Source organism: Akebia trifoliata, chromosome 13 (assembly GCF_017979445.1).
Source record: "Akebia trifoliata isolate Shusen 1 chromosome 13, ASM1797944v1, whole genome shotgun sequence".
In the NCBI taxonomy this organism is placed as follows: domain Eukaryota; kingdom Viridiplantae; phylum Streptophyta; class Magnoliopsida; order Ranunculales; family Lardizabalaceae; genus Akebia; species Akebia trifoliata.
Window position 1 is genome coordinate 5,205,395 of NC_141387.1, and position 19,646 is coordinate 5,225,040.

The window sequence follows — 19,646 nt, forward strand, 5'->3', positions numbered from 1 at the left end:
GGATAGATATCCTAAATCAATGTCAAAAGAATTCTCTCCTTGTCTTTTTAACCATAGGGACTGACTAGTCCCTGATAACACAACCTTAATTCATATATTCTAATTCCATAAAGCCAATAACAGTCATAAAAAATAAAAATAAAACCAAACCAATCAAATTCATTTAATTTCTCCAACTAATAAATTGAAGAACATCTCTTAATTTCTCAGTCAAATTTCTTTACACACCACTCTCTCTCTCTCATTCTTTCTGTATATCGAACTAAATTTTATAAACCCATACCCAAATCTTACCATAAAATAAAAATAAAAGAGTTTATTAGAATATTTTATTTATTTTTCGCCTTTTAAAGGGTTTGACGGTTAACCATCTCCTTGTATTGGTTCAAGGACTCCTGTCTCTGCAACCTCATTTCTTGATTAAATTTCTTTATAAACGCTTCGACTCGCCGATTCAGCTCATCTTGACTCAGAGATGGTTCTTTCCGAAGCTTACCTGAAGCTGGTGATGGTGTCAGGTTGTTGCGGTCATTAAAGGGCTCTGCTTTCTTCATCGTCTTCAATGGCGATGCTTCTTGTCGTCCGTGCGTCTCCCACGTATCACATTTCTTTAGGTGCCTCGCCAATGGGATTGGACGACCATCCGTTATCGTCTTCCATGTGCTCTCTAACGTATCGTTTCGTTTCGGCTTCGCTACCCCCAATACCTTTCCACCTGAAAATCACACAAAAATTAAATCGAATCGAATCGAATCACCAATCTACCCTCGTCTTCTATCAGAATTTTCGAATCTATAAGAGCCCTTGAAAAGAAGATGAGGGTGTTATAGAGAGATTTAGATTTTCACTGTAAATGATAAATCCAAAAAGTCTTTTTTTTTTTTTTTGGTGTTGAAGCAGAGACGAGAGAGCAAAATCGAAATTTAAAAACAATATCTGCTAACATGCGCCATGATATTTCCTGCGCATGTTAGTATTTTGGAAAAATCGTAACTTGGAGAGAGACTGATACCTTCCGGACTCGCTTTAACCGATCTTCGATGACCGAATCTTGCAGAAACAAGCGGTTTCTCTGTCAAAAACGAATTTTCCGTTGGAATCTCCGTAGAATCCTTACGAATCGGCGTCCACGTAGACCTAGAGATCGCGAAATCATCATCTTCGTCCTCTGAAGTAGTAGCCATCACAGTCTTCACCTCCGAAACCCTAGTTTCAGTCTGTCCGTACTCCACCGGACTCTTCAACACTACGGCATTGTATCCCGCCGAGAGAGGGAAATCCGACCGTATATCGACTGGAATCTTAGCCGGAACCATCGGTTCCGTCTCCTGTTCTTCGATATTTTTCTGAAACCTCGAAGATGCAGCGATGGTGATGATAATACCGTTGATGATAACATAGAGAAACGGAGGCGTAAACCATGAGAGAAGAGATCTCCAAATCACAGGAACTTCAGAGACTAAAAACTCCAAAACCAATGGAACAGAAACCTTCAAGAACACCGCCATGGATAAAACCCCAGTTGAGATCAGTAAAACCTTCAAAGAGAAGATCCAGTTGCTTGAGCTTCGAGAAAGAATCGCCATTTTTTCGATCAGGAAAGCTTCGAATCGATCGAAAGAACAGAGAGAGAGAGAGAGAGAGAGAGAGACTTGAAGCTGAGGTGGTGAGGATATATAAGAGTGTTGTGGAGAAGTTCTTTTTTGATGAAATATAGACCGTTGGATGCTCAAGGTGTATTGTTCGAGGTTTGATAGTAGAGAAGGTGTGGTCGTGTCAGGGCCCACCAACTTGAAATGAAGTATATTCGACTGGGATTCAAGTGAGAAATTTAAAAAAATTGAAAAATCTTTAATATTTGTTTCAATGACCAAAATGCCCCGTCAATGTTCCTTCAAGAAACCATGCTAATGTTTCATGATTTGCATGGGATTTGTTCATGGTTGGACCTAACAAATTACTTGATTTGTAAATTCTACAAAATAATAGATTTATTTTTCATTATTTTCTTGCATGTATTAACTAAACATATTGTGGGGGTATTTTCCTTGAGAATCTTTTGGTTTTACCTAAGTAGTTTCTTCTAAGTGTTTCGTCGTGTTCTTGACGGATTACTCCTATACTTCAATTAGTAAATAATCCGACAAAATAACAATATAAGAGAGACAAATTTCATATCTTCTTGTGTCATGTCTATGGTCTTTTATCCATCACCCTTAATGTTTTCTTCTAATTTGAACTCTCACGCATCTGGCAGTTTCCATCTTTTCTTTCACGTACTTCTTTATCGAAATTTGACCTTATCATTTTTTCACGTTAATCGTAATTATTTTTGCATGTTTCTAATCCTATTGAAGATCCTTATAAATTCTCAGATATCCTCCCGTATATTTTCTTAAAAGGATAAACGTGCGTTTAAGACTTTAATAATGTATTTGAACTCGTAAATATGTCATTTTTTCCCCTTCTCGTGCTCTGATCTAGCTTCCTTCCTTAGTCCTTTGATCGAAATCTATTTTCACTGTTGACGGGATATATAATTCTAGATGGATTGAATGGAAAAAAAAAAAAATTATGAAAAATTTATATTGCACTAAGGAATCATGAATAAAATCTAAAAATTGTACCACATGAATTAAAACCTGTGAAATCTGTATGTAGAGAAAACATATATATACATCGATTGAGCAAAATGAATTGTTAAATTATCTATTTCTTCATAGTCTAATTTTGATTTGAACATCTGAATATCTTTGGGAGATACTTCATCATGTGAAGATTAATGAGACAACAAAAAAACAAGATTTGAGACGAGGGCTAATAATAATAAAAAAATTAACATCGTTATTTGCTTTGTATTCCCGCCCTCCTTATTAGTTGAGTAGAAAGGCTTAGAATCCTAAAGATGTGTATTGAATAAGGATAAGGACATTAGGTAGTTATTCCAGAATCAACAAATCCGTAAATAAAATCAAATTCAGAAGAAACAACTGCTTTCTAGTCAAACTCCAAATCAACGGTTGCTACTAATAAGGCAACACCTTGCCTCTCAATCGATCGATCCCATCTATCACGTAAGGGTTTTTCAAAACTTCGACTTCTTTAAGTAAATCTTTGCTCATGATCTCATTTGCTTATCATTCAAAACAATAGTTAATAAGGGTAATATTGTCATTTATTGGCAAATTAACAATTAAGCTGTTTATTGATGTTAATTTTTTACATTTTTGGAAGGTTGTTGGGCCAGGGGTTTAAAAGTAATCTTTCTTGAGAATCTCAAACGATGCTGTTTAATTAAGTGTACTATGGAGTATCTGGTCAGAATATTTGAAATTTAAAAAGCCGTCATATTTATTAACGGTCATATAATAGACCGTTACAAACGGAATCAGAAGCCATGGTCCAAACCTCGCACGTGCCCAACACCCTACTGGATGTGTCCTAACCGACCAAAACTCAAAGCCATTCAAAAAGAGTGTTGTTTTTTACTGACGCCCTTTTCTCTCTCCTGCCCATGATAATAAAAAATAAAAATAAATTTAATAATTTAATAATCTCGTAACATCAAAAATATAATCTGATGCCATGAAATTATAAAAGATAAAATTATATAAAATTTGAAATAAAAATTTAAATAATTATTTTTTATCATTGAATTTTATTTTTAAATTTGAGGATCGTCAATTTTTAACACCTTAGATTAAATTTGAAAATAATATTTTTTTTAATTTTTTTTAATATGAATATTTTCATTAAATTAAAAGAATGTGTTGTTAGATTGCGAATGTAATAATCCATGTGGGCCTAATGAATTTTTTAAGATTTGAAATTTAAAAAAATAAATATGTGGACATCGGGCAAGAGAGAGAAATTCATTCTAATGATATATTATGCCACGTGTCAAAGGTTTATTAGCAGCACGTAATAAGGCGTGTGGGGCTTTGGCCAAAATCCGCGTCACTTAGCGTTTCTCATTTAAAAAAAGCAAAAAAAGGTGTGATGTTACAGTACTATTGTGTCCCACGGTTATCAGGGATTCCAGCAATAAAAGCTAAGAGGGCCCACAATAGATCGCCAATTGTACGTGCCTTTCTATGCTTGCTTTACGGGAAATGTGTAAGCTGTGGTACGTTTAGTAAGGAGCATAAGACTTTTACTGATCTCACGTGATAAGTAGGATAAGTCACGTGATAATATATATATATATTTTTTGAAAAATTACTAAAAAAATGTTTAAATATTTTAATATTTAAAAAAAATTATTTTTTCAAAAATTATCAAAAACAAATTAAATCGATGGGTCTTACGTCTTAATGTGTTAAAATTCATTATTTTACTAAAAATGCTCTCCAACTTATTAAAATGGCACATTGTCCTGTGTTTTAATAGCTTGTTTTAACACTCAACAATTTAGCCATTGTTTAAAATGCTAGACTATCCAATGAGTTACTAAAATGGTGGATTGTCCAATGACTTAATTCATTTTTAGTAATTCTTGAAAAAATAGATTCTTTTTAGTAAATATTAAAATATTTAACTCTCTTATAATAATTTTCTCTATTTTTTAATATTTGGATTGAAACCTAATTAGCATATTCCATGTAGTAAACTTGTTTTTTTTTTTTTTTTTTTAATGAGAAACATTTTTCTTACTTAGTCAAATTTTAAGCCTTACTGAGGGTTGTTTTGCTCAAATGGATTACCACATTGCCAATCCAACACCAGCCCTCTAGATTTTATGGAAAAACTCAGATATATATATATATATATATATATGGGAAATGTTCAGCACCCTAAGTTTTACCACACACTTTAACAAACGTTTTTTGTCCTACATGGGTTAGAAGTTTTGGAATGAGCTGATTTTTGGTGAGGATGATCTCTATGATTAGAAGATCATCCTCCTCAAAAATCAGCCCATTCCGAAATGTTTAGCCCTATGTTTACACGTTGAAAAATCGTGGACCGTCCATTTTTTGTAAATCAATTTTGATGGGGTTAGAAGTTTTGGAATGAGCTGATTTTTGGTGAGGATGATCTCCTCACCATAGAGATCATCCTCACCAAAAATCAGCTCATTCCGAAACTTCTAACCCATGTAAGACAAAACGCGTTTGTTAAAGTGTGTGGTAAAACTTAGGGTGCCGAACGGGACCCTATATATATATATATATATATATATATATATATATTGGGCTAGATCCAAGGTTTTGAAATTGGACAGCTACTGAACTCTTAGAAACTCTCCAATTTAAAATTAAAATTCAATAATAAAAATTTATATATAAAAATATATATATATATTCAAAGTTCGTAGAGTTTTGTCCTCTACAATTCTTTGGGATCGGATCATGTTTTTGGATGCCACAAGGTGAGGTGAACGGTGATAGAATCCTTACTAACATAGTAAGGCTAGTCGGATTCTTTTTTAATTAAAATATCTATTAAACACACCAAAACTTTACTATATCCAAATCTTTAGGTTTGGAATCCTCTAAAAATAAATTTTGTTCTCCATTATATTATATCCAAATCATACTCCTACAATTACAAGAGTGTTCATATATACTTTTATCATCTCCATTCATTTATTTTAGGTCTTAGTATTGCTCTTTTAGAACATTCACTTGGAATATTTATTTTAATTACCCTAGTAATCATCCTTCATTGAAGATGCCCATTAACATTAGAAAAAGGGAAATTAAGCTAGTGTGAGAAGATGTGATGACACATGAAACAAAAATTCAAAATATGAATTTGGAACGATGAACAATATTTACTAGATCAAATCCAAAATAGTTTAATAATGACTTCATCATCATAATGTGAGGTCCTTTTCTTCCTTGTTCGATCTTCGTCCTCCTTGTTGATGACTACTTGTTGGAGTAGGTGTCCTTATGAATAACCCTCCAGCGATCAGATTAGTTTTCAATATAACTACTTACAAGTAAATTTGTTCAGAGAATTACATACATTTGCTTTATAATTCTTGACTTTGGGGGGTCGAATCCAAAATCAAAATCCAAAATAATTTAATAACGACTTGATGATTATAATTAGCTGTACGAAATTAATTTAAAGAGTTCTTAACATCAACAATGATTTGACTGTTAGGAACGATCGAAATTGTGAAATCCTACCAACCCAAACAACATAAAAAAGAGTCGTGATAATCTGACTACCTCACATGGTATACTCAACCAATTACATGATGTGACAAGTTCGGAACTGTAGATCTGTACTCCTTAGATACATGGTTGCACTTCCCCCTATAAATGTGTATCTCTGGGGAATTGTGTATCTCGAGGAATGTAAACCTATGGTTCCCAAACTTGTAACGTCAGGGTAATCGATTGAGTTTGCCACATGTGGTAGAATGAAAAAATTATGAGATGGGTTGATATTTTGATACAGTGTCATAGCACGTGTGGTCATTAAACCTCCATGAGAGGTTGAGATTTCTAGCCCGACAAGTAATCTATCTTATTAACCGACACACGATTCATATTAACTTCAACCATGCCAAATTGCAACCACAATAAGATTGTATGCTACGTGGCAAATTATAATTGGTTTGGAATATAATAAGTTGTCAAAGACGTGTAAATGGTGACGAGCAGATAGGCTTGACATTGTGGGCGCCCGAAAGCCCAAAGTGGCTGCCATGGTTAGACCAACCACTAGTCCAAGTCTCTTCTTTCTTGGCACCGTCCAATGTCCAAATAGTATCCACGTGTCAGTTTGAGATGAGTATCTTTCAAGTATTAAACTTGATTATCTCTAACAATAGTTTCTTCTCTTTTATTTTTTAAAAGGCCTTTTAACTTCACAAATCCCAAACTCAGGTCTTTTTTACATTTTATCTACTTTAGTTGAGAAGATTCTCTCCAAATTATTTACTATCTGTTTGAACACTTTTTGAAAAAAGATTTTCTGAGAAAGGGTTTTGTTAACATGTGCCCTGTAGGGTACATGTTAAAGTGCAATAAATACACTTAGGAAATTGGAAGGAGGGTACTTTGGTAAAAAAAAATTCTTTTAAAAATATTCAAAGTGTATTTATTGCACTTAACCCTTTAAGAATGCTTTCAATACATGTGAGTTTGTGTGATTAGTCGATCTGAGATTCATCAAATTAACTTTTCTTTCAACATTTTTTTTCCCCTTTTCAAGAATTTTTCTACACCTCTCATTCTCAAATATCTTTTGATTTAAATTAGAGAAAAAAATTCAAAAAATTACACGTAATTTTGTTTATTGCCAAAATACATTATAAATATTTTTAGCTTTTCATTTCATTACTCTATGACTATAATGCCCTTTTACTCTATAACAATTATTGAAATACCATAAAAAATAACTTAAAAATCTATCAATTATCGCACGTTTAACGAAATGCATGATGGTGATGTGAAATGTTATTAGAATTAAGAACCATTTGATTTCTTTAAGATACACGATGAACTTTAAATTAAATAAACAATCATTAAACCTAATGAAAACTACAAGTTTGCCTTTAAAAAAATTACTTAAAAGAAATTGTCTTTGTTCATATGTATCAAAAAAATCTAACAATGATGCAACTTGGTGATTGGATTGTGAACTAGTCATTTTATTGAGACACAAATTATTTTATCTTTCTTTAAAAATTTAGTAACAAAATCTGAATCATATTTTGAGCAATGTAAGTCATAGATATGTTTAAGAACGATCAAGATGATCTGTCAACAACTAAAGAAAAGTAAGTCAATGTTATAGGAAATCAATGATGGTTAGGAGTGTAAAATAGAGAAGTGTCTCATACCACTTTTCAAGCATTTGCAGGAATCGGATGAGACATAAAATCATATAATTTTGTATGATAATAATACCATTATTTAGTTAATTAAATTAATAATAAAAAAAATCAAGATTTTCAATATGCCCATATAAGCTATTTCCCAAAAAAGAATAATTTTATATATATATATATATATATATATATATATATATATATATTGGTGAATTATTTTTCATTTATGCAAGAAAATTTGTGGGTGCTGCCACACATCCTTATATGGTGAATTATTATGGTTTTCTTGTCTAAGATTAAGATTCAAAGAATAAAATGAATCAAACTAGAATCAGAACAACTTGTATCTATGAGGGAAAAAAAAGTGACGAAAAGATGGAATTCCATCCTCCCACAAGGGGAGTTCATATGACAAAGAACAATTCAAATAATTTGAACCCATCTTTATTAATCCAGGTACACCTACTAATACAAATGAAGCCCATCACCAAATTAAAAAAAAAAAAAAAAAAAAACTGAAAACTGCCCCCAACAAGAGAAACCCCCCAAACTGCTATATTTCCTGTAAAATTTCTATTATGGTATGGAAAGGGTGAAAAACAAGATTTGCTTCCCCACAACAATTCTGACAATCAATTTTAGGGTTTTGGTAACATTCCTTGTGTTAATGAAGAGAAATCGTAGTCGTTTCCTGATCGTGTAGGAGTGATAGAAGAGACGGGGGATGCCGAGGGAGGCCTACTGACTCCATTGTTGGCTACACCATTTGTTGGAGCAACTGGTCCCATAGTGTACATGCTGCAAAAATGGAAATAATGTTGTCAAAGTGATTATGTAAGAGTACCAAGCAAGTACACTAAACTTAGAGAGCTGCTATTGGCACCCCCAACTTTTACTTATTACAACCCAATTTCTTATATTATTTATCACACCCTAATTAAAGATTAACATACCATTCAAACATTACAAAAGTTTGGTTAAAGTTATTACTTATATGAAGCATTATAACACAATCAAACAACTACAACAGTTGATTACAATAAGGATTAGACCTATATAAATTCCTAAATCTAACAAATTTAAATTTGACTCTGAAAACAAAATATAAGATAGAATATAGACAATACCTCGATATTGGATGGGGAACAGAATTCCCTGATGTATGTGCAGGTCTGACATTTCGCATCTGCTGCTGAAAGAAGAAATCATAATAAGATATCGATTTATTAGAAAAAATTCGATCCAAACATACAAAACTTGATGTTAGCTTTCTGAGAGATCTACCTGCATATATTTCTGCAGCTCATTCTGCGCAGCTAATGGCATCCTCGCCGTGGGGACCTGATAGCTGAGGTTTGGCCAGCTTTGAGCAGGCAAGTTGATGCCATTAGAGCCAGGTTGTGGCATACTGACAGGAATTGTCGGGGCTAAACCACCAGATTTAGCTGCAGCAGCCATTAGAAGAGCTTGATGCTGTCCCAGCATTGCAAGTTGTTGTTGATGGAGGGAAAATGGTGACACCATATTGGACTACACATTAGACATTATTAAGATTAGAAAATGTAGTCCTTTTTAATCCAGAAGCAAAAAGAATAAAATAATAACAAACTAATAAATACTAATTATTACACCTATTCTTATATACAACATTCTTTATTATCATTACAATCATCATCATTGAAGCCCGTCACAAATCTTAAGTTAATCTCTCTTATTTTACCTATTTGATTCACTAAGTGATTTTGCGTGCATGCGTGCGAGATTGATTGCATCCACCTAAGAATGATTGTTTATTGGGGGAATCCCGTGGAATCGACATCATCCTGGATTTTACCCCCTACAAGAAGCTTACTCATTCATAAATCATTTAGCCTATGACGAAAAAAAAGCTCAAATCTGACAGCTAGAAAAGTAGAAGTATCTCCAATAAGTGATAAACTAAGGGAAAGACAAATGAGATGGTTTGATCACATATAACAGAAATCGATTACGGCCCTAGTTAGAAGGAAAGTGCAAGTTGAAGGTTATAAAATGGATTGAGGTAGTGAGAATGGATATGTACTAAAATTAATGAATGAAATGTGACAAGAAGGTTTGATGAATGTTAAAATGATACCAGCCCATGTGTCTCTCCTTAAGTCTGCCTCAAAAAGTAATTTTGTTTTGTTCTGATTTTCAAAATTCCCTAGCTTCCATTTGTATATTGGTTTGTGTTAAACATGGTACTAATACAAAGCTCTCATCCGAGATATTTATAACAATAATTATTTAATATTTCTATTTAAGGCCATATGCGAAGCTAAGAAATTCTCTTGGAAGAGTTGGTCCTTCCTCTCCCCCCCCCACCCCCACAATAAACCCCCTTCACCCTAAAGTTGTATTTTCGAGGTCAAGTTTAATTTGGAGTTGTAATGCAAAATTAAAATGGACTCCAACATTAAATCAAGGTAAAAACTAATTGATTTCTGGAAAAAACAGATGTTAGACTCAGCATTAGCATCTCCTGACAAGTTCTAAGTTGACCAATGAGTTTTTTTTTATCATTGGTTCTTCATAAAACAATGGGAGTTATTAGCATTAATTCTTACAGGTCAATCGTCAGGTTAGGATCCATCTATCGATGATAAATAGTTCCCAAAAATCTATAAAATGACACTGCAGCACATACCTTTTCAAAGAGGCTCATGATGTCATTTTTTACATCTTTCTGCGGTTTCAACGAATCCAGAGGTGGTATGACAGAAGGAGAATCTTTAAATAGATCCTCAATTCCAGATGTGGGTGGGGTCTTACTTTCAACAGGCTCTGTTGAACCGTCTTTCTCTGTTGAAGAAGCTGAATTCGCGGCTGCAAGTTTCCAAGGTTCAAAGTCAAGGGAAAAAATATGTAAATTTACAAAAATTGCCATAATTCTAAGAAAAAATTGGTTCCGATGGGAAATGTCAGCAAACAAAAGAATAAAAGAATCAATCTCGCATGAATGCCATCATTGGTATTTGATAAAGCAATACATACACTGGAATCCTGCCCACGCATTATCATCAGGAGAAGATGTCTCAGTCCCATTTTCACTTGACCCATCCATAGAAAGCATGTTGAAAAGATCAGTAGCGAAATCAACTTTTGGGGGTGGGATTGGTGTTGATTCAGCCAGTGGTGCAACTGGTTCTGGTTTTTGCACAACAGGTGCCGATTTTGGATCAGGTAAGACCTGTTTATCAAATAAAATAAGTCACGAATTTTTTTATCTAAATTCAAAAGCGGGAGATGAAAAAGGGTGACCAAACCAAACCAAATCTCATACAGGAAAGATTGAGCCTTCACAAAAAATGATGTAGGTTTTAAAAGAATTAAGATACAGCATTCCAATTGTGATTTCGTAATCACTCGTGTAAAGAAGGGTTCTAAGGACTGTTATTGCCTCCATACACCACATTTCTCTAATGACCATACTCATTAGCACTACTCAGTACTCATTATACTTCAAATTGAAAATTTTCTCTCTGATGTCAAATCTACTATTTGATAACCATATCACTGATTCCAAAAAGACCAAACAACGGATTAAGGACCAAAGAGACAACAAAAAAGAAAAAGGTCAGCTCTCTACATAAATCAAGATACTACAGTGAGAATAGATGGTATGATTTGGATTCAATTAGACTCTTAAACAAAAGATAACCATATCATATGCGAAGCCTATAAAGGATATCGCATTTCCATTATAAACATGTTTGTTGATAAGCCTCATCTTGACCACACAAAATCTCTTTAGTTTTGTGGCCCTTTTTAACTTCAAGGATCACATATTAAAGCAAACTTTCTGGTAACGTGTACTCAACATAGTCAGAAGAATTTGCCAATAGGGGTCACTCAGGCAAGGGAAAATCTGGGGGATTATTTATGGGCAATGATATTACCACATCGTTATGTTATGAATAAACACTATAAGTGTTTTTATTATATGGTGTGATTTTAAACTAAAATAAGTTGTGATGTTTATTCTGATACAATGGTGTTGTTATATCATAACCCTTATTTATTGATCTACTTATTTACTTCGTAAAAAAATATTAAAAAAATGATCAAAAAGTTATTGATTGGGTTTTTTTAATAAGTGAAAAGATTGTATTGATAAGGGAATGGACAAGATGGCCACCCGGCAAGCAAATAGTACAAGAAACAAAAGCTCAAAATACCGAACTACTTTGTTCTATTACAAACCCACTCCAATCTTCCCAAGAAGTCCTCAAAGAAGATTCCTCTAGCCTCTTTAAAAATCACACTCCAATAAAACAGATTGCCCATCAAATCCAAGATGATATCAAAGTCCGCCTTCATCCAAAATTGTATCAACTTCGTATACTTGTTTGGAAGACCAAATTAAACTGTACTTGATAAAATTTTATAGTTGTAGAACTGAAAGTCTACTTTCAAAGGCCAACCCGAAATTTCTAGGAGATGGCTTTGATGATGATTACTTGTAAGTATAAAATTCTATTTAATGTGCAAAGCAGATTTAACATAGATTTACACGTCCAGCCTACACAAATGCTATATGTTTAGAGCCTGGGGCGCACTATCCGCACCCATTTTATTGCTCGCCTCACCCACTTTACTGCTTTCACCCACCATTCACTACGGAATCTGATCTGTATTCATCCTCAAACTCATCCTTCTCCTCCTGATTCCTCTTCTTCTCTCTATCATTCGCCTCTTCCTCTTTCTCATTCTTCTTTGAACCTACATAAGTTTCAACTAGGGTTTCGTAGTACAAGAAGCAATACCCTTAGAGCTTGCAAAATAGGTAGCAATGATCGTGGAAACCTCAACTCCTAATCTAGTAGTTGATAGAAAATCTCAGTAGCCAAAAAAAAAAAAAATCAAACGAGCTTTATTAAGTAGGTCAGAACCGAAACATAGATTCGGTAGGAACCTACCAAACCTAGGTAAAAGGATTCAATAGGATTTGGTAATGTTTCGGTTTTTGAAAAAACCGAAACAACGGTTCGAAACTAGATTTTAAACCTTGCATATAACTACTCATGTCCAACACAAAAGTGTATAAATCGTCTGTTGTTGATCAACTACGTTGCTGTTTTTTTCCATCCATTAAAATTGATTGACTAAAAGAAATAGTAGTCACAAAAGTGTTAGGGACTGTCCTTCGGCATCATCCCAACTTGGTTTCTTGCATTTGATAATTGTGGAACAGACAATTTGAGAGCTTATTACTATCTCAACGCATTTCATCAGAAGTCCTATCCACATAAACTAAAGTACAAGCCATCATTAATTTATCATCCGTTTAAAGACACTGAGAATCTTTATCTTGGAGAATGACACCAATTTTTCTTCATAAGCCTCGATGTACAGGTACGAATTAGGAAAAAAAAATTCTTGTGAATAAATGTAGAAACCTCACAGGTGGCTCAAGACAATATATGTCAACTACACTTCATCTTTTTAATAACTAACAAGTTCACAAAAGAAAGTAACAAATAAAGCAACGGTAAGGAAATCCAGAAGAGAAGCTGTCCTAGGCAATAGAGGAGAAAACAAGATAGATAAAAACTGAGAGCTTCTATTGCCACACCAACTTTTACTAATGCCACTCCTAGATGTGTGCTAATTCTATGGTGATTTACATATGAATTGGGGTGGCGTTAGCAAAAGTTGGTGTGGCAATAGAATCTCTCAAAAAACTAGGTGTAAACATTTTATTACCTGATCTGATAGTTTAGGAGGCGCAGAAATACTGATTTTTGCAGCAGGAGCACTGTTTCTTGCGGCAGGTGGTGTAAGGTTCCTCCGCTCCTCAGAGGTCACATTATTGGTGTATCCATGGCCACTTCTATTCTCAGGTTTCTGCCTATGTAAAGAAGCCTTCTCTTCCCACACTTTTGAAGGTGATTTTGGTCTTTCATTCCTTTGAGTCCATCTTTTCTCTTCATACCTAACAGATTAACATCTATTAGTCAAAATGATATGTGTACCCTTAAGCCTGCAAGCTAGCAAAGGAACCGGGTTTGTACAAGTAATGTTGGTACAAGATGGTTAAGATTCAAGGAAATATACTTGGCACGGATGAAGTTCTCAATCCCGACTCTGTCGTAATTTGGGGGTAGCTCTGCTTCCCAGTAGCTATTTGACTTGTCATTTCCCATTGCTGCATGTAACCAGAACCCAATTAACATGAAGCAGGCCGTTCTCAATCTTAAGTCAGATTGTTTGTTTTTGTTGTCTTTTTTATAGGCAAAAAATAAACAAAATAAAGCAAGCCCAAGACTTATAAGAAAACAAAAAAAAGTAATTGAATTCCTGAGAAATAATCCCTGATCTTACATTGAATAAATGCAACCTGTTCTGGAAGCCATGTGTCCAGTGTAGCAGATCTAACCTGTAGCAAATATCCAGTACAAATCAGAAGTTATTTAGCAGAAAAAATAAAATAAATACGGTAACAAATAAGTTGTATGCAAATCGAGAAAAATGGAAATAAGGGATAGAGAAGAATGTAACATTAGAAAATGATTTGTATGGGAAGAAATGATTTGTGGATCTCTAATTTTACAACAGTACAAACTTTGGTGATGGTATAAAACTTGCCTGATAAGGAGCAGAAATACAAAAGTTCAACAAATAATTCCAAAAAACTAAGTATAATGGAAGAAATAAATACAGGTCCATAGAAAACAAAAATAAAGAGCATGAAAATATCAATTGAGAGGCCTCCATAATGTGTTTTTTTTTTATACTATAGGCATAGCAACAAAGTTTGGATTCTGTAATTATTCAATGCGGTTTCACTTATGTTAATTCAAATAAATTTGGAAAAGTTACGTAAAAAAATCAACAAAATTTTGGAGATAATACAAAATAAGTATATAACCCAAATATATAGGAACAATACATTCATTCAAAACATAGTCTTGGTTGAATTTAATGGGAAAAAATGATATTTAGGCTTTCATAACTCCAAATGAACCTAACTGATTCTATTAAAACCCATATAGGCTCAAAAAAAGTTTTAACTGGTCCTAACCAACCACATTTATCTTTGCATGAGGTTGCATTGTCTTTTAGTCTATATGATGCAAGCAACTAAAAACAAAACATCACCTTTGATATGTGTACTCCAAGACTTCTGTGGATTCCTGAACACTGCATGCATATGAAAATTCCCAGATTCACACTAGCCCATCTTGGACCTCTGTGCATATAGAACAAATCAACATTAGCACATACAGATGCAGCCATTTGTGTTGGGAAATTGTACTAGATCATAATGAATGCTATTTCTTCTGGCATAAAAGACGTGTGCACTATTCCATTTTCTCGCAAAAACCTACTTGCTTTTGCAGTCGGCGCACTCCCTGTTCTCTGGCAGTTTAAGAAGTCCCTCCAATATCTGCAAACGAACATGAAAGACAAATTAAAATCTTAGCATTCTTTTTTAATTTTATACCAACTGAACAAAATCAGAAACTGAAGTTGGCTATAATATAGCATTTTAGTAAAGGGATTAGCTGAGTAGGCTGCATTAAACCCCGTAAGAGGGAAAAAAATAAAAAAGTTAGGGCTCAGACCCATAGCTCAGTTGGTTTGAAAGATTGCAAAATAACTTTGAGGTTGTGGGTTCTAGTCCAGATTACCCATAAAAAAAGATATGGATAAATTAATCATCTAGCATGGATCAACACCTTGCATGGTCCATTAGAGTGAGTTCAATACTTTACTTCATTCAAGAGATGCATTGGTGTCAAAAGATGTCATCCACATGCATGTAAGCCTTTTGTTAATTCCTTCATCCTAAATTTGAAGTTATATGGGCATCTGCTAAAGTTTCTAGGCTACGTGAAGCTTGAAAAAGGCCTAGCAAACAGCCATTGACACAGACCGTTTGAGCTTCGTTCCACCTTTATGGACTCAGTTAGTATTTTATCCCTTATTGGGGTGTTTTAAGCCCTTAAACCAAACATAAGCCATCCTCTTCTAAGACATAAAAGAACCAATTTGGTTGTTTAAAGTTTACCATGAGCAAGTTCATGAAGTAGTTCATGAAATAAAGAGTTGAATGATGACAATTTGGTAGACACAAAGAAAATACAACTTACTGAAGATATGTGACAGAGGACATATATACGATAATATCTGAAGTCTGACCATCATTAATTGACTCCCTTCACCCCAAACCTCTCAACCCAATCAAACATGTAAGTTCAGGACAACTTCAGTCTGGGAACTACCTATTGAATTGGGTGCTCGAAAAAAACCATACCGATAGAAGAATATCAATCTAGAAGGTAACACTCAACAAGTTAAAAAAGCATAGCTGTACAAAACTACAAAAAGAGTATGAGTTTGTGCATAATACACAACCTCTAACACAATATACAATCATACATGTGTCTGTATGCATAATATCATATAATAATACATGAATTCCAGACTTTTACTTTTTGATAGGAATAGATTCCATCCACCTAATCACCACCTGCCACCTTGAACAACCATGATTGGACCATGGACGTAAAAGGGACATATTCCTACTAAAATACAAATTATTGGATAAAAAACGTGTTGCATCAGCATGGAAAACCAAATACACAAGACACAAAACATTAAAATTTTGATTAAATTAGTGGATAAAAATAATATATGGGTTGAGTAAAATGTCAAAGTATTCACAAGCAAAATAAGAATCAGCCAAGAACATTCAGAAAACCGTCTGGTACACGAAAAATAGCATTTTTTCCGTAGAAATTTAGAGGGGAAAAAACAATAAACCTCAATATGTTTTCCAAAACACCCATTTGTCCGAGTGGATATTTACACCACTTCCATTCAGGACATCAAGAACTACTTTTTAAGCCAAATTCTCAGAACCAAAAAATTCTCCAAAGATTAAAAGCCAAACTAATCTGAAGATAGAAAAGAATATAAATTAAGATCCACATAAAGACATAATTATGAGGAGTACGGGGTGATTAAATACCACACCTTTTATTATGTGTTACAAAAACATCGTTACACCGACAAAATCGCATTCAGATCAACCCCAATTCAGAGATTTGCAATCCCAAACCAACTTCATATCTTCAATTTAAGAAAAAAGATTGAATTTTGATAACGAACCCAAGCTCTAAAAGCATAAATCGGAATTCTATCAATCCTAAATCCCTAACCAAGGATCTAAGAATCCCAAAATTCAAATAACACAATCAAACAATAAAAAATTAAGCTCAAATCATATAACGTTCTTGTTATTAAGAATAAGTTTGTTGGGATCTCCAATTCGCAACCCTCCCCCCCCCCCCCCCCAACACCCAAAAAAGGTTTTATTTTGCCAAAAAGGCTCTTAGAAAAATCATTTTGGGGGAAAATTGAGATCCAAAGATCCCTTGGATTTATTCAATCAATCAAAAAAATCATAAAAACGAGTTTAGGGTTCAATATTTACTGATCAAAACTCAATGAATTCGAATTAAGATAAAATAAAATAAAAACAGATAAATATGTGAAGGAAATTAAGAGAAAAAAGAGACCTTTTTGTGCCTCGCATTGAGTTCTTTGGAGACATTAGCCTTCTCGTTCATGCTGCCCTTTGTTGCTACCCGTTCTGCCCCAAACTTGAAAGAAATTCAGAACAAATAAAGGAGAGAGAGAAAGGCAAGAATCGTAGAGAAACCTCTCTCTCTCTCTCTCTCTTCTCTATCTCTCTCTGTAAGAAAAAATAGAGAATCTGAAATCTGACGCCAACAAGCGAAAGAGTAGAAAAGAAGAAGGGAATGGCTTTGGTGTCTCTTTGACTTTTTTCTCTTTCATATTTTTGGAATATTTTGCTACTTCTCCTATATAATAAAGATAATTAGTAAGACCACCCTATACTTTAGAAAATTAATATCACCCCTTTTAACAGTTAAATTGAAACAACATTGATGGTTGACACGAAAGACATATTGACACAAAATTCGTTTGTATCCTAATAATACATATTCAAAGTTATCTTTTTATGGGACGAAAGTGTGCAAATGTGGATCTCGACAATTTTGATTTTGATTTCATCTTTATGCGATCATGCTTGATTTTTCGATACTTCTAATTAAATCAACTCTAATCATATAGTATTCCAGATCATATCGAATATTTAAACGAACTCTTATTAGATCGAATTTTTTATTGGATCTTAATCTAACGATTTAGATCTGATCCATTAACAATTGGGTCTGGCTCAACCCGATTTTATATATATAATCTAAGTGAATTCCATATATCTCAAGAAATATATAATATAATTTAGAATAATATTGAAGTGATCTTAAGACTGTACCTCACATCACACATCCTGATCAAAAAGTGTATGAGAATCGTAAATGTTTATTGTCGAGCTCAAGATACGAGTGAAAGAGCATATATGATTGCTATTCACTTTCACCTCAAGATGTGTACTCTATAATTTATATACTTTTGAAGATATTATTGATCGGGGCATGATTGATTCAGATCCAGATCCAATAAGATATCGGATTATCTTATTGGATCGTTATCATTCCACAATATGGATTCAGACTCAGAGTTATCAGATCGAATTTCGAGTCTGATCCAATCCAATGACAATCCTAACATCCATATTCGAATAAAAGAGGATTGTATCAAATTGATAATCGGTATAAAATTCTACCACAACTTATATGATAAGATATCTACAATAAATTGTTAGAATCAATACTTATTCAAATCATTCATTTGAAGAAATTGAAACCCTTCTGGACGAGTTTTTTTTAGTTTTCATCAGTCGAAATATCCCAACCCTCCAATAAATGGGTTAGGAGTTGGTGATTTTCACATGTTACGTATCTATGAGTCAATAACATTGACCAAACAGTCAAAGGAGGTTTTATTGGTCTAACAGAGTACAAGGGGTGGGTTCTTACTAAATAATCCTGTTTCTCAGGGAGTAGCATTGGAATTTCTCTATTTTTATTTTCTGCCTCTTGTCTTGGTCTACACGCGTGTGAAGAGAGTACTGTGTAGAGGGTGAAACTTGAAACTTGGTTCTCTAACACGTGTGGAAACCGGAACGTAGTTTCTGAACATATATATCCGTGTTTTTTTCTCTTTCGTTCAACCAAAACACCATTCTAACCCTTACTTAGGTCTTTCTTGGTTTGACAAATAATTATAAAAAAATACCCAAAAAATGTCTAAGAAATTGGTAGGAAGAAGGTGGTACTTTGGGTATATGTCAATTTTAGAGAAAATGATAAAAGGATGGTTTACAAAAAGGGTAATGTATTTTATTGAAATTACCAATTCAGCATAGTTATCAAAATGATTATACCATTTTGAAATTTATTTACGACTAATGATAAGTTGGTGAATAATGATTTTTTGATTCCCCACTCTGACATACTCCTCTGATGTGGAATGTGATAGAATCATAGATTTTCTTTTCTCGAGATGCATAACTACACATGTGGGGTTGTGCAGTTGTGCATCCCAAGAAAAGAATATCTATGATTCTATCACATTCCACATTGGGAGAGTATGTCGGGGGGAGTCAAAAAATCACAACTCTAAGCTAACGTCCAAAAATCTGATGCTCTTTGCACGTTTCCTAACGTGATAATGCATAGAACCATATATTTTTTCCTTGAGAATCTCGAAGAAAAAGATCTATGATTTATGTACTACCACATCAGGGAGTCTACAAAGAACGTCGGATTTTGAGACGTCAGTTTATCATGACTCTTTATTTATTTTACCCAAACAAATATCTAAAAACAGACACTAAATTGAAATTACCTTTATACCATATTAAAGTCATACAAATGAACTCATTTATTTATTT

At 33.7% G+C, this 19,646-nt stretch overlaps 2 protein-coding genes across 3 annotated transcripts; both read right to left on the reverse strand.

Moving 5' to 3' along the window:
- Window positions 1-139: 139 nt before the first annotated feature.
- On the reverse strand, window positions 140-1,652 carry LOC147387487 (cotton fiber-like protein (DUF761)). The gene is made up of 2 exons (XM_086421797.1): window positions 1,013-1,652; window positions 140-715 (listed from the first exon to the last, which is right to left on the reverse strand). The coding sequence occupies exons 1-2, from the start codon at window positions 1,584-1,586 to the stop codon at window positions 348-350; spliced, it is 942 nt and encodes a 313-aa protein (XP_086277923.1). The 5' UTR covers window positions 1,587-1,652; the 3' UTR covers window positions 140-347.
- Window positions 1,653-8,173: 6,521 nt separating this feature from the next.
- Window positions 8,174-17,571, reverse strand: AGD5 (ARF-GAP domain 5). 2 transcript variants are annotated; one of them, XM_086421795.1, is made up of 11 exons: window positions 17,341-17,571; window positions 15,145-15,203; window positions 14,915-15,005; window positions 14,138-14,192; window positions 13,871-13,961; window positions 13,520-13,748; window positions 10,808-11,003; window positions 10,461-10,639; window positions 9,077-9,322; window positions 8,920-8,981; window positions 8,174-8,590 (listed from the first exon to the last, which is right to left on the reverse strand). In XM_086421795.1, the coding sequence occupies exons 1-11, from the start codon at window positions 17,389-17,391 to the stop codon at window positions 8,431-8,433; spliced, it is 1,419 nt and encodes a 472-aa protein (XP_086277921.1). In that variant the 5' UTR covers window positions 17,392-17,571; the 3' UTR covers window positions 8,174-8,430. The 2 variants fall into 2 exon arrangements, with proteins under 2 accessions (XP_086277921.1, XP_086277920.1); XM_086421794.1 differs by having other exon boundaries at window positions 8,920-8,984; window positions 17,341-17,570.
- Between the last annotated feature and the right edge of the window lie 2,075 nt (window positions 17,572-19,646).